General features: G+C 42.9%; 1 protein-coding gene across 1 annotated transcript in view; it reads left to right on the top strand.

Moving 5' to 3' along the window:
• si:ch211-186j3.6 (neural-cadherin) overlaps positions 1 to 13,170 on the top strand; it is a 434,762-nt gene that overhangs the window by 184,595 nt on the left and 236,997 nt on the right. Inside the window, exon 8 of the mRNA XM_049561145.1 lies at positions 2,431 to 2,603. Within this exon, the coding sequence (XP_049417102.1) occupies positions 2,431 to 2,603 (173 nt within the window). The remainder of the gene's footprint in view (positions 1 to 2,430; positions 2,604 to 13,170) is intronic.

Here is a 13,170-nt window from a genome sequence, read left to right as displayed (position 1 = left end):
AACTAGACTCACCCTTCAATCGACTACAAGGACTTTGATGATTATTTTTCAGTCTTATTATAAAATAATATGAGTTGAGTGCAGTTTCTGGCTTCTGCACTACTCACCTGCTCTAACCACTTTTCCCTCCATTCAAAATCACAACCACTATATGTGTGTGTTTAAGTGTTCCACTTCATCAAAGAGACTTGTAGGATGGAATATGAGGGACATAGAAACACCTGTGCTTTTGTTTGCTCTCCATCTTTTTTTCTTGTTAAAGCAGTTGTTTTTTATGTAAGACATCCTCTTCTTGTTTGTTAGCTGAGCCTTGATTATCTGTTCTTGCCTATATGAAGTATGAGCACCAATTATTGTAAAGGCTGTGCTGTTGATGTCAATCCAGAATTTGAGGCAGTCAATGAAATTGGCAGGGTCTATAGACTGCATTACATTTTTAAGGATTGCACTAAACCTCAACATAAATCTGTTGCTAAAATAAGATCGGTAATTTATTTTGACAAATATCTACAATGCTCAAATATTAGCCTCGCTTGATTCTGAACTTTTTGTACATCAAAACCTGACTGGAAGTTTGGCAGAGATGTGATCACTGCTCTCTTGATAGCATTCACTCATACAGTTATAATGGATAATGTGGCTTTCCCTGAAACAAAAGGTGTTTGTAAACAGAACATTGTAAGATTTTTTTGTTGCCATTTTCATTCTATATTTGATAGATGGACGGTTAAGATATAGACAGGAAACATAAGCTGCAGTGGGGCCATAAACAAACCATTATGCTACAGTCATTTGGTAAACACTTTTGTCTAAACACAAGATTTTGAATTACCCAGGTGTTCTCTGTCGTGGTACGTTGTCAACAACCCATGGTCTGTAATAGGGCTGTCAACAAATATTCAAAATTCGAATTTAAATTCGAATTTGAAAAAAAAAATAGACCTTCGAATGTGAAAATTGATATTCGATTGTGGAGAATAAAAAAACACCAACGCAGCTGTCCTTTTTGCGAGTGGGCGTTGGCATCAGACGAGCATTTCTCCATGCAGGTCGACAAGCGGTTCTGCTCCCAGCTGTTGTCTCTGTCACCTGGCTTGACACATTTGCTCACGGCTTGCGCAGAAAATAGACTAGACGCCGAAACGATCGCTGCAGGGAACGAGCCGGTCACGGTCCGGCGCTTCGAGGCTATTCGCAGGGCTTCCACGGGCGGTGTGGTCACGGGTCAGAGGGGGGGTGAGCGAGAGGTCTGCAGTCGTTTATAACGTAATGTTATAGATAATTGTTTTATGTGTTTTAATGTGTAGGTATGTAAATGTTTTCAAAGACGTTTATGTTGAAATAAAAATACCTACAAGTAGTTATGTTTCCTTGTATTAATACATATACAAGTATGTCTCCTTGTATTAGTTTGCCCTCTTGTGGACATAAAGCAAAAAAAAAAAAAAAAAAAAAAAAAAATTTGAATGGTTCGAACCTATGAGTTATTTTTAGAAGGAATATTTGAACGTCATTTTTGAGCAATTTTGACAGTCCTAATGGCGTCAGGGAAGGGATCTATGCATTTCTTTTTTCTGTCTGTGGCCATTTGATAAATAGAATCATCTATTACGCATGAGTATATGAAACCTAATTAACAAAACTGTTAAAAAATAATTTTATTATAACATTTGAAGGGAATTTGAGGGAGAGCTGTGTGGGTTTGGGAGGAGGAAGGCAGTCAATGTCTGTCAGTGTTACAGCGTCCAGAGAATCAGGTCCAGACTGAGTATTTTGGAGTTCACACATGTACTGTAGCATATAACAGGAGATTGTCATGCTGAAGATGTTCTTACCTAATGGAAATACTCTGTTTGGTTTAGGCAAAGGAAACAGCAGGCAGGACATAATGGAAAAAGCATGCAGTGGTTGTAGTTCAGGCTTTCTAAGATTTTCACTGGAACTAAAACAGCTTTTACTATAAAAGCCAGAGCGTTAAGGCTCAGTCAGAACAATACAGCTTAGCTTGCTTACCCAGCCCCAGTCGCATGTGTTAAGTATAGCTGCTGTGGATGAAAGAGGAATTGACTGCTTGAAAGTTATTTTTAAGTCATTTAAGATTATGTTCTCCTTGTTCAATAGTTGTTTGAGAAATTGCTCTTAGACACATTATAATGGGATTGGTATTGATATTTTCAGTCTCAGTTTTTACCATTTTGGGGCTGATGATTTTCCTTCACCATCGGCTAAAGCCTCTTTGGTGGCGCCAGAAAGTCCGCTATGCAAAGAAACCTCTGGGCTTCATTACCATATCTGGTAAACATGTGGTAAACCCAGTTTTAATAATTACAGTCAAGTTAAACATGTGGACAGTAAGTACTCACTAATGTGCTATAAATAATAGCTGATTGAGTGTGTGTTAACCACTGCTATCCTTATGTTTGGTTACAGGTTTGATCCGTCTGCGCTCAAGCCCGCCCCCTCACCTTCAGGGTGTTGAATATGTTCTCAATGTTACAGCAACGGATGACAATGCTTCAGGCGGACCTCAGGCCTTGTCATCCACAGCACAGGTCATCGTTGGAGTGGACGATGTGAATAACAACAAGCCTGTCTTTGAGAAGGTAAGACAAGCAAAGGCACACTCACATCATTAAACCTTGTTTAGTCTTACTCATTATCTGCTTGTGCTTCTGTGTGTGCCCTCCTGATTGCCATGCAAGTTTTTGCTCTTCTTTCTGGTCTCTTCAATATATCTCAATGACTTTTCACCGTATCATTTTCTTTACTAGTTCCCTTTTTCTGTCTCAATCTAGCCCATGTAACTCTCCTCCATCACTGCTCTGTCTCCCTCTCTTTGTCTGTCTACGTCCTCTATTTATTAGCCTCTATCTTTCCTCTCTGGAGTAGCGATTAGCAGACTTGACCCTCGTCTCTGCTCTCTCGTCTCTCTCCTACATCATCTCGGTCTTTTAATTAAAGCTTTGAGGGATGTGGGAGAAATCCCGACCGACCCACTCTGGAAGCGCTATGTCTCCACCTTTTTTCTAGCCATGTCTCAATTTTAAATGAGGTGACTTTTCAAGCCCCTCGAGGTATCGCGAGCCAAGATTAGGAGCACTGGCTTGGCTGAGTAAACCTCACTCACTCTCTCTTGGGGGAAAGTGAGCACCAAGTGTTTCCCTTGCTTCTTCACCTCGTAGCAGGAAGAAAGAGAAGGGCGGATGACAAGATGAGAGCCAAGAGAAAAGAGAGAAGAGGAGAATAGGAGAAGAGAGGGATTCTTGGTCCACAGCGTTTCATGTGCTCTGTATGCTCAATTGTCTCTCCCAGGAATCTCCTGCTGGCATCACACTCCTAGTCTATGATTCATTCGTTTCTTTGTGTGGGCACGATGCTGATTGCAATGGACATATAAACCCCTGACCTTCCATTCACCATGCCTCTTCTGAGTCAAAAAGAGAATTAAAAAATAAATAGAAATAAAAACAGATAACCGAAGATAAAAGACAACAACAACAAATGAAGCAGATGAAAAATACAATACAAATACAAAAACACCCAAACAACTTATAGGAGAAAACACTGGACAAACAGCTGTTCAACTGTGTGTCCTTGGTCAAAAGTGGAAAAATAAACTGAGGGAAAAAGACAGACAGAGAAGTAAAAAGAGGCTGAGTGTTGGTTTCTCAGTTAGTAAAGACATCCAACGGTAGTTGGTGTGTCCTCTGTCGCTGGCAGCCAGCAGCAGGACACTGAAGCAGAAAGGCCCTTTTATCTTGTTTTGATGCCCAATCTTATAACGCACTGTGGCCTCTCTGGAACTCAGAGTTGGATCAGTGAACCAAGACAGAGGGAGCAAGAGACAACCACCAAGAGGTAGAGATACAGGGAGGCAAGATCTCTCGGATATAGCATGATCCTGTTTCTCCCAGTGGTACAAATGTCACACTACAGACACAAACAGACACTGACTACATTTATTAACCTTCAATACCCCTCTGAGCTACTGTAATATGGGTTTATCCACATACATTGTTATATCTCCACCCTGGAAACAGCTGTGGCTGGAGGCATTGTTTGGTTGTTTGTCCATCCATTGGTCCCTCCAGTTGTCCCATTCTCCCCAGTGCAATATCTTAGAAATGCCTAGAGGGAATTTGTTCAAATTTCACACAAACATCCACTTGGACTCAAAGACACAGTGGCCAGATTTTGGTGGTCAAAGGTCACTGTGACCTTACAAAACACATTTTTGGCCATAACTCAAGAATTAATACGCTAATTATATTTTTTTTTTTACAAAAATGTCTAATAGGATGGATATGAAATGATAACATTTTATATCCCAAAGTCAGACCTGAACTTCCCTGAGACATTATAGTCTTTTGCAAAAACACTAGTCAGAACCATAACAGTATTTTTCTCACTGGGAATCATTTACAGGAATTATACATGTTAATATGTGGTAACTTCTATTTTGCAAATAATACACCTAATACCTTTCATTAAATTCATTCAAAGGCTTCAATATCACTGTTAGTAGTGCGCATGCGCCCGCGCGTGCAGCCTGTTGCAGTCGCTCCTGCTTGTTTTCTTAGTTTTCCTACTTTTTTGCTTTATTAAGTTAGGTATTTGTGCTTGCTTTTTTGTGACTGGCATTTTGAAACTGCACCCTCTCCAAACATGCTGATTGAGAGAGTTGTGCTCGTTTTCCTCACTCTGGAATTACTTTTTTCATTCGGACCCGGCACCATTGCGCAACAACTTCATGGCTGCATTGTTTACTCCAGAGATCAGCTGATCGCGCTGAACATCAGATATACCAGCTAAATTGTGGAGGAAAACACACAGAGGATGCAGGGGAGGAAGTAAACAGCGGCGGAAAAAAGCAGGGTTGAGACAACGAAGGCTTGTGGAGAAGAGAAGATATAAGCCATGTCTCCCCTCTCTCATCACGGGCAACATGAGGTCGCTGGCAAATAAGATGGACGAGCTAACACCGGTCGCCAGGAGTCGGAAGGAGTACCGGGAATGTAGTTTTATGTGCTTCACTGAGACATGGCTTCACCAGGACATTCCCAACAACAACGTCTCCATCAGCAGCTTTCAGACTGTTCGGGCCGACCGGGACTGCACCAAGAGCGGTAAGCTCAAAGGAGGGGGGTTTGCCGTTCTAGTAAATAACCGCTGGTGCAGTCCTGACCATATTTCCATTAACGAACAAATCTGTTGCCCGGACATTGAACTGTTTGCTGTTGGACTCAGGCCATATTATTTGCCCAGGGAGTTTTCACATGCCATTATTGTAACTGTTTACACCCCCCCTCTGCCAACCCGACGTCGGCATGTGACGTCATTCAGTCCGCCATACCCCGTCTGCAGACTAAACACCCGAGTGCCTTCATAGCTATCTCGGGTGACTTCAACCATGTCACCATGGAAACAACTTTGCCCACATTTACACAGTATGTGAGCTGCCCTACCAGAGAGGAGAGAACACTGGACTTGCTATATGCAAACGCCAAGGATGCATACAGCTGCTCCCCCCTCCCCCCTCTGGGTAGGTCAGACCACAACCTGGTGCACCTCAACCCCTGCTATGTACCACTAGTCAAGAGCCAGCCTGCGACCATGAGGACAGTGAGGAGATGGTCGGAAGAGGCTTATGAGACACTGCAGGGCTGTTTTGGGGTGACAGACTGGCAGGCACTCTGTGAACCACATGGTGAGGACATCGACGGGCTCACAGAATGCATCACGGACTACATCAGCTTCTGTGTGGACTCCACTGTCCCAGCCAGGACTGTCCATTGTTACCCAAATAACAAACCGTGGGTAACAAAGGACATCAAAGCCATTCTCAACACAAAGAAGACGGCCTTCAGAGCTGGTAACAGGGAGGAGGTGAGAACAATACAGGGGGAGCTGAAGATGAAGATAAGGGAGGCTAAGGAGAGGTACATGAGGAAGCTGGAGAGGAAACTCGAGCAGAACAATATGAGAGAGGTCTGGAGTGGAATGAGGACCATCACTGGCTTCAGGACCAACAACCACGGAAGAGATGAAGGCAGCGTGGACAGGGCCAATGAGCTGAATCTGTTTTGTAACAGATTTGACACTACTGGCCCTGCCCATCCCTCCCCCACGTGTCGTCACCTCCACAATGTGCTTCACTGCTGACCATGTGAGAAGACAGCTGATGAGACTCAACTCAAATAAGGCTGCAGGCCCTGATGGAGTCAGCCCCAGGGTGCTCAAAGCCTGTGTCCCCCAGCTATGTGGAGTACTTCAGCTAGTCTTCAACATGAGCCTGAGTCTCCAGAGGGTCCCCTTGCTGTGGAAGACATCCTGCCTCATTCCTGCGCCAAAGACGTCGTGTCCCAGTGGCTCCAAGGACTACAGACCTGTGGCATTGACCTCCCACATCATGAAGACCCTGGAGAGACTCGTCTTGGAGCAGCTCCGGCCCATGGTCAAGCCACATTTGGACCACCTCCAGTTCGCCTATCAGCCCCGACTTGGAGTTGAGGACGCCATCATCTACCTGCTCAACCGCGTCTATGTCCATTTGGATACGCCTGCGAGCACTGTGAGGGTCATGTTTTTTGACTTCTCTAGTGCGTTCAACACCATACGTCCAGCTGTACTGGGTGACAAGCTGACAGCAATGCAGGTGGATGCCCCCCTGGTGTCCTGGATTGTAGACTACTTGACTGGCAGACCACAGTATGTGCGCTTGCAACGCTGTGTGTCAGACAGAGTGGTCAGCAATACTGGGGCCCCGCAGGGGACTGTCCTCTCTCCCTTCCTCTTCACCCTCTACACCACAGACTTCACTATTGCACTGAGACCTGCCATCTTCAGAAGTTTTCTGATGACTCTGCTATAGTTGGGTGTATCACCAAGGGTGATGAGGATGAGTACAGGGCTGTTGTGGATAACTTTGTCACATGGTGTGAGCAGAACCATCTGCAGCTGAACGTGGCAAAGACAAAGGAACTGGCTGTGGATCTGAGGAGGACCAAGACACCGGTGACCCTTGTTTCCATCCAGGGTGTCAGGTTGGACATTGTGGAGGACTATAAGTACCTGGGGGTACACACTGACAATAAACTGGACTGAGCTAAGAACACTAACGCTCTCTACAGGAAGGGCCAGAGCCGTCTGTATTTTTTGAGGCGACTGAGGTCCTTCAACATCTGCCGGACTATGCTCAGGATTTTCTATGAGTCTGTGGTGGCCAGTGCTATCCTCTACGCTATTGTGTGCTGGGGCAGCAAGCTGATGGTGGCGGACACCAACAGACTCAACAAACTCATCCGCAAAGCCAGTGAGGTTGTGGGAACGGAGTGTAACTCTCTGATGGAGGTGTCAGAGAGGAGGATGCTGTCTAAGCTACGAACTCTCTTGGACAATGTCTCACACCCACTCCACCATGTGCTTGTCAGGCACAAGAGTACTTTCAGTGGGAGACTCATACCACCAAGATGTACCACTGAGCGCCACAGGAAATCGTTCTCGCCTGTGGCCATCAAACTGTACAACTCCTCCCTCTGAGTGGCCCTGAGACTTTTTCACACACTGCAATAATCTAATGTAACTTGTGCAATAACCCCATTTCATTTTTTATTAATAATTCCTGTTTATTTTAACTATATATTTGTAAATACTATTGTTTAAATTACTTATATTTTCATGTATCTTGCAAAGAGCACCTGTAGCACAACAATTTCCCCTTGGGGATCAATAAAGTATTTCTGATTCTGATTCTGATTCTGTTATATGAGTCTGGGCAGACATGGATGTTAACTGCATCTTGACTAATTTGCAGAAGCATTGAACTGCAAGGCTGTAATCAGGGTTATATTTTTAGTAGCAAAAAATACTGAGGTTCAACATTTATACTAGACTGTGTAGGAAAGGGAGGACAGAACACACAAGACAATGAATCTCTCACCACATGCATGACGACACATTTAAAAACAGAATACACAGAACAACATGAACAAACAACAGCTATCCAACAACCTTGCTGTGGTGTGCTAACTAAATTCAATGAAGAAAGACAACACGCACTCTCAAAAAAGAAGAAAAAAGTCTGGAGGTGCTCAGCAACAGAACAACAGTATGAAGAAGAAAAAGCCAGCACTTCGTTGGCAACTTTTAATACCTCACTGGTACAGACGGTTAAAAACACAGACCGGTTTCGACAAATGAAAAAAGCTTTTTTCACACACTGAGGAAGACGCTTGTCAAAACCGGTCTGTGTGTTTAACCATCTGTACTAGTGAGGTATTAAAAGTTGGCAACGAAGGACACCGAATGTTGCTGGCTTTTTCTTGTTTATAGTGCTAACTAAATTCACCACTACATTTCCTATTGGGCAATGGACCACAGGGCGCTAAGCCTACATTTTTTTTGTCTCCAAAATTAAAGTTATGGACCACTTGCCCTTCACTTTGATCCAATTCTCCCATCACAGCCGTCACTTTGACCAGTAGAAACACAGAACGATCTGCTGCCGTAGACAACTGTATGACAACAACACCCCAGTGTTTTTAATATTTCCTCTAGGGATGTTACCACACAGAGTAAAAGGGGGAAATGATGGTGTGAAACAGCAGAGGCACTTTGTCAAATCGCTGAGTTAACGTTACTGTCATTAGCATCAAGCTAGCAAACGATGTTACATCCTCATGGTCGGACATAAAGTTATAACATTAACAAATAGTGGCGGGGCTTTTACTCACCACAACTGCAGAGGCTCCCAGCTTCATTTGAAACAAACTACATTATAGACGATCCGTTATTTATTAATCCCTCTGTGTGTTTATATATTTACTTTTTATCCGCTCCGTTGTCTTCATAAAGTTAACATATCGCACCGTCATTTCAAACTCAACACTTGTTTTAAATTAAATGCCCCTTATAACCTCGGCTGAGAGAATCCCTCCATTTTCTAAATAGGCTTTTATTCTGAAACATTTGTCAGAACTTTCTGTGGAGGATACAGTAGCTTGACAGTTTACGTATGGCGCTTCAAATGAAGCTCCTGCCATCTGCTGACGCTTTTAGGTGACTACAACAACATTTTGGCTGGCACGTGAACAGACACAGTGACTGAAATAATAGTGAAAGTAATAAAAATAGGACAAGAATAACCCGATGACATCACACACGCAATGAAAGATGACTGGGGATAATTGGTGAGTACCAGTGTGTAGTGTGTACCAGGCATAATGCAAGTCCTGAGTCTGAAATATGTCTGTCAGCAAGTCCTACTCCACCTATTTAGACTCCACCGTAGACAATGGCAGCATTTCTCCGACCACGTAGCGAGTCACAAGCTCCGTGGCTTCTTTCAGACTGATAGGTTTAATGTTATCTCCGTTATAAGAACCAAACAACGGCTGTTGCTGTTTCGGAGCTGAAGGACCAGCGTCCTAAAAGTAACGGAAGTAACTGATGTCGTGTTTGAAAATGTACTTAAGTATTTGATTACTCAAACAGCAAACTAACACGTTAGGTTACTCGTTACTGCAAAAACTAATCAAAGTACTCATACCCAACTCTGCTTGTTGCAAACCAAACTTAAAGCCCAACTTGCAGGTTGGAGATCATGGTGAATAAATGTGTAGGAAAATGATGTAGAAACTCGATTAAAACAAAAAACAAAAACATATACACACTACAGTGACTTTTGGGGTCGTTTTTGTGAGAGAATTTTGTTTCCCCATTTAAAAACCCACTAACTGGAAGAGACGTAGCGTAAAGGAGTCCGGCTGAGTTCGATTGAGTGTAACATTAATAAACATGGATCCCAGTACAATTTTTGAGACTGAAGAGGTTGAAAATGTACATTCATATGCATATGACAGCCCACAGGCTTATAATTATGAGCCTGCTAGGCGTCCAAGAGACCAGGAACAGATCAGCGTTGGGAGAAATAACGGCCACGGAAGAGAAATAGAGCTGTGGTGTGAGGAGAACCAGTGGAGAACTGGGCAGGTGTCTTGGTGAGCGACCAGCGTTAGCTAACGACAGCTAACGATGTCTAACACTGTGTTCACATCACATTAAGTCTGCCGTCACGTATTAGGTTATAAAAAAGCTACCAATAGTTCTGCCAGTATTAGATAACTAATGCTACTTACCCATAACAGAAACTAATGCACAAATATCAGCTTGTATCAGACGTATCTTGCTATGCGTGTTATAGCTCCGCATTACGGTGTATTGACTTCAGCAGGGGAGAGAGGGAGAAAGAGAGAGAGATACAAAGATTTCCTGATAATTTTTTGTATGATAGGTGCTTGTGTGGGAACTGCCAGCCCACGTCCTCAGCTGTGGAGTATGTGCTACAGGGAGGTGGATGCCTTCTGGGCTCTGGTGGAGAATCTGACCCCCAGACCAGACATAACATGCCTCACACTGCCCATCAACCCTCACGCCGCCCGCTCCTGTCTCAAACACGGAGGTCTCCCTCTTCGAGGCTTGGGTCTTCCTCACCGCGGAGAGGGAGACCCGAGCCTCGGGGGTTTGTGCAAGGGCGGGCGGGCTCCGCCAGGAACATAATCCTCCTGTCCAAAATGAGCGCTGCACACGACTGTTTTTGGTCACAGATGAAGCCGTGAAATCGCGCCTCTTCACCTGCACAAAACACTCCCAGGCACAAAAACTAACTCCACTCCTTTTTCTGTCCGGAAAACGGTGAACTCGATGTCCTGACAGGCTCGAGTTTTTGCAACCTGCACAAACACAATAATTCGGCATAATCACAAATGGTAAAATGCACTGTTAACAACCGAAAAAAATACTAACTCACAAGTTTACTACGGCTCAGACTCACTACCACCTACTGCTGAGCATTGGACAGAGGCAGGGTCAAGGACGCAGAGTCCCTCTCGTGATGTAGTATCAGGTGATGTTGAAAGAAAAAAACGTTTTTAGAAGAGGAGCTAAAAAGAGCCACTTTTTCCTCTGAATTTGTGCCGTTATGTAGTGTAAACCATAATAAATTCTGAATTAACTTCTCATATGGTAATTTTCAGACAAGGTTATATATATATTTAAAAAAAAAAAAAATAACCTGCAAGTTGCACTTTAATATTTAACTTTGTAACTTTTTTGTCTTCCTGCCACTTTGGCTGGTGGATTACCAAATACCAGCCATTCAATAAATTACCTTTTTTATGGTTGTTTTTTTTTTTTGTTTTTGTTTTTTTGGTTAATGAAGCAAATCCAGCAGTTACTTGCATATTTTACCAGCGTCTGGCTTGTGGCTGGTGTTTATTTCCAACCTTGCTAACAACTTGCCTCAGATGGGTAATAATCTGGATGTGTTCTATGCTTTGAGGCTACAAAATTGAAACTATAAAAAAGTCACTGATATCAAATCAGTTCTCTTTATCAACTGGTACCCTGAACTGAGTTATGAAAATCAGTATTGTAACAGAAAAAGTTGGATTGCTTTACTGCTGAGAAGTTCCACTCCAAACTCTTTTGCTCCTCACCCTCTCTAAGGGAGAACTCAGCCATCCCATGAAGTGAAATTATTCGACTGCTTGTATTGGCTATCTCATTATTTCCATCTTTACTTCATTCTCATGGTCACAGGTAAGGGTAGGAACTTGGATAATCTGGTATATGCAGAGCTTTCTTCTTCAAACTCAGCTTCTCCTTTGGCACAACAATCTGGGACAATGCCCACATTGCTTTGAGGTAAGCCACCTATTCTTACCATGAGCAAGACCCCAAGATACTGAAATCTCCAGCGAAGTACCACGGTGTTATACTTGGAGGTGCTGACTGTCATACCAGCTGCTACACAGCTAAATCATCTCAGTGCATGCTGAAGGTCACGGTCTGATGAAGCCATCAAAAGAACATCATCTGCCAAAAGCTGGGTTGCAATGCTAAGGTCACCAAACCAGACACTCTCTTGTTCCTCGCCTGTAGAGAGTCAGTTCATGCAAGCACGGAATTGGTGATAAGTGCAGCAATCATGGCATCTCCTTGTGTTTAGACTCATTTTGTTTTTGTTTGGTATGGAATATCTGGTGTACGTACCCTTGATCTTTTAACATTGACTGAGCATTTATGACACATATCACTGTCTTTGACCTATTTTGAGTAATTCCATAAGGGAATGACTGCATACAGACCTGCATATCTTCACCAAAGTCCTTCTGTAAGCTGGAGAATGCATAAAGCAAAATGTGAAACTCTCAACTTCTGATAACCACAGATAGAAAAGCTGAAGGGGTGAAGAAAGGTAAAGCATTGTTGCATGACAGAAGAATAGAGGACAGAGTTGTAGGGAAAGAAAGAATGGGAAGATGCAGGACGTGAAGGAACATGAGAAGATAAAAAAAAAAAAATATATATATATATATATATATATATATATATATATATATATATTCATTGTCCTTAATTAGATGTCAAAGCAAGACATCAACCAGCAGTACAAGGGGATTCATTTCTTTCCACTGTCTGTGGCACGTTGAGCATTAACACTCAAGTGAGACAAGAAAAGAAGAAACAGTGGGAGAAGGATGAGAGACCAGAGAGAGAAAAAGGGGGCAGAGAGAGTGGGTGAAACCCAGGCAGCGTTTAAATGAGGATAATAAAGCTCTCTGTGTGTCTGACAAGTTCAGTGATTGACAAAATCTTTGAGAACCCAAACACGGAGCAGCTACCTTGAATTTCATCAAGAACTAAAAGCACTGAATGAATCTCTGTGATGACTCAGGGAATTCATTTGGCGTTAAATGGAGGGTAGGCTTAATGTTTAAGGTTAAGGTTTAAATTTTGGACTTGGGAATCAATTTTATCTTGGAAAAACAGTATTTCATGCTCTTTTAAAAACAGGACAGCAGGTAATCAGAAATTCAAAATCTTGTTAATGTTTCATGTTCAGTAGATTATGTGGTTCATTATTATAGCAGAACAAATGTGCTCTTAAAAGTACACTGTCTTTTGAGATGAAAACAACACAATACCAATGATACAGAATATGTTTTCCAGCATATCCTGATGTCAGATTTGGTATGTATCAGTTATAATCAGTTGCATGTAGCCTTTTGGATGTGATGTTGCTGACTTCTGCACCTCACCGGTTTAATGTTTCTGTGTTCAGATTTAGAAATGGATGCCTGTAAGTCTGAGCCAATTTGTTAGAGCCCT

This window comes from Epinephelus fuscoguttatus, linkage group LG2, assembly GCF_011397635.1.
Source record: "Epinephelus fuscoguttatus linkage group LG2, E.fuscoguttatus.final_Chr_v1".
Lineage (NCBI taxonomy): Eukaryota > Metazoa > Chordata > Actinopteri > Perciformes > Serranidae > Epinephelus > Epinephelus fuscoguttatus.
Note: the sequence above shows the minus strand (reverse complement) of the source record. Positions and strands in the feature narration are given on the sequence as shown.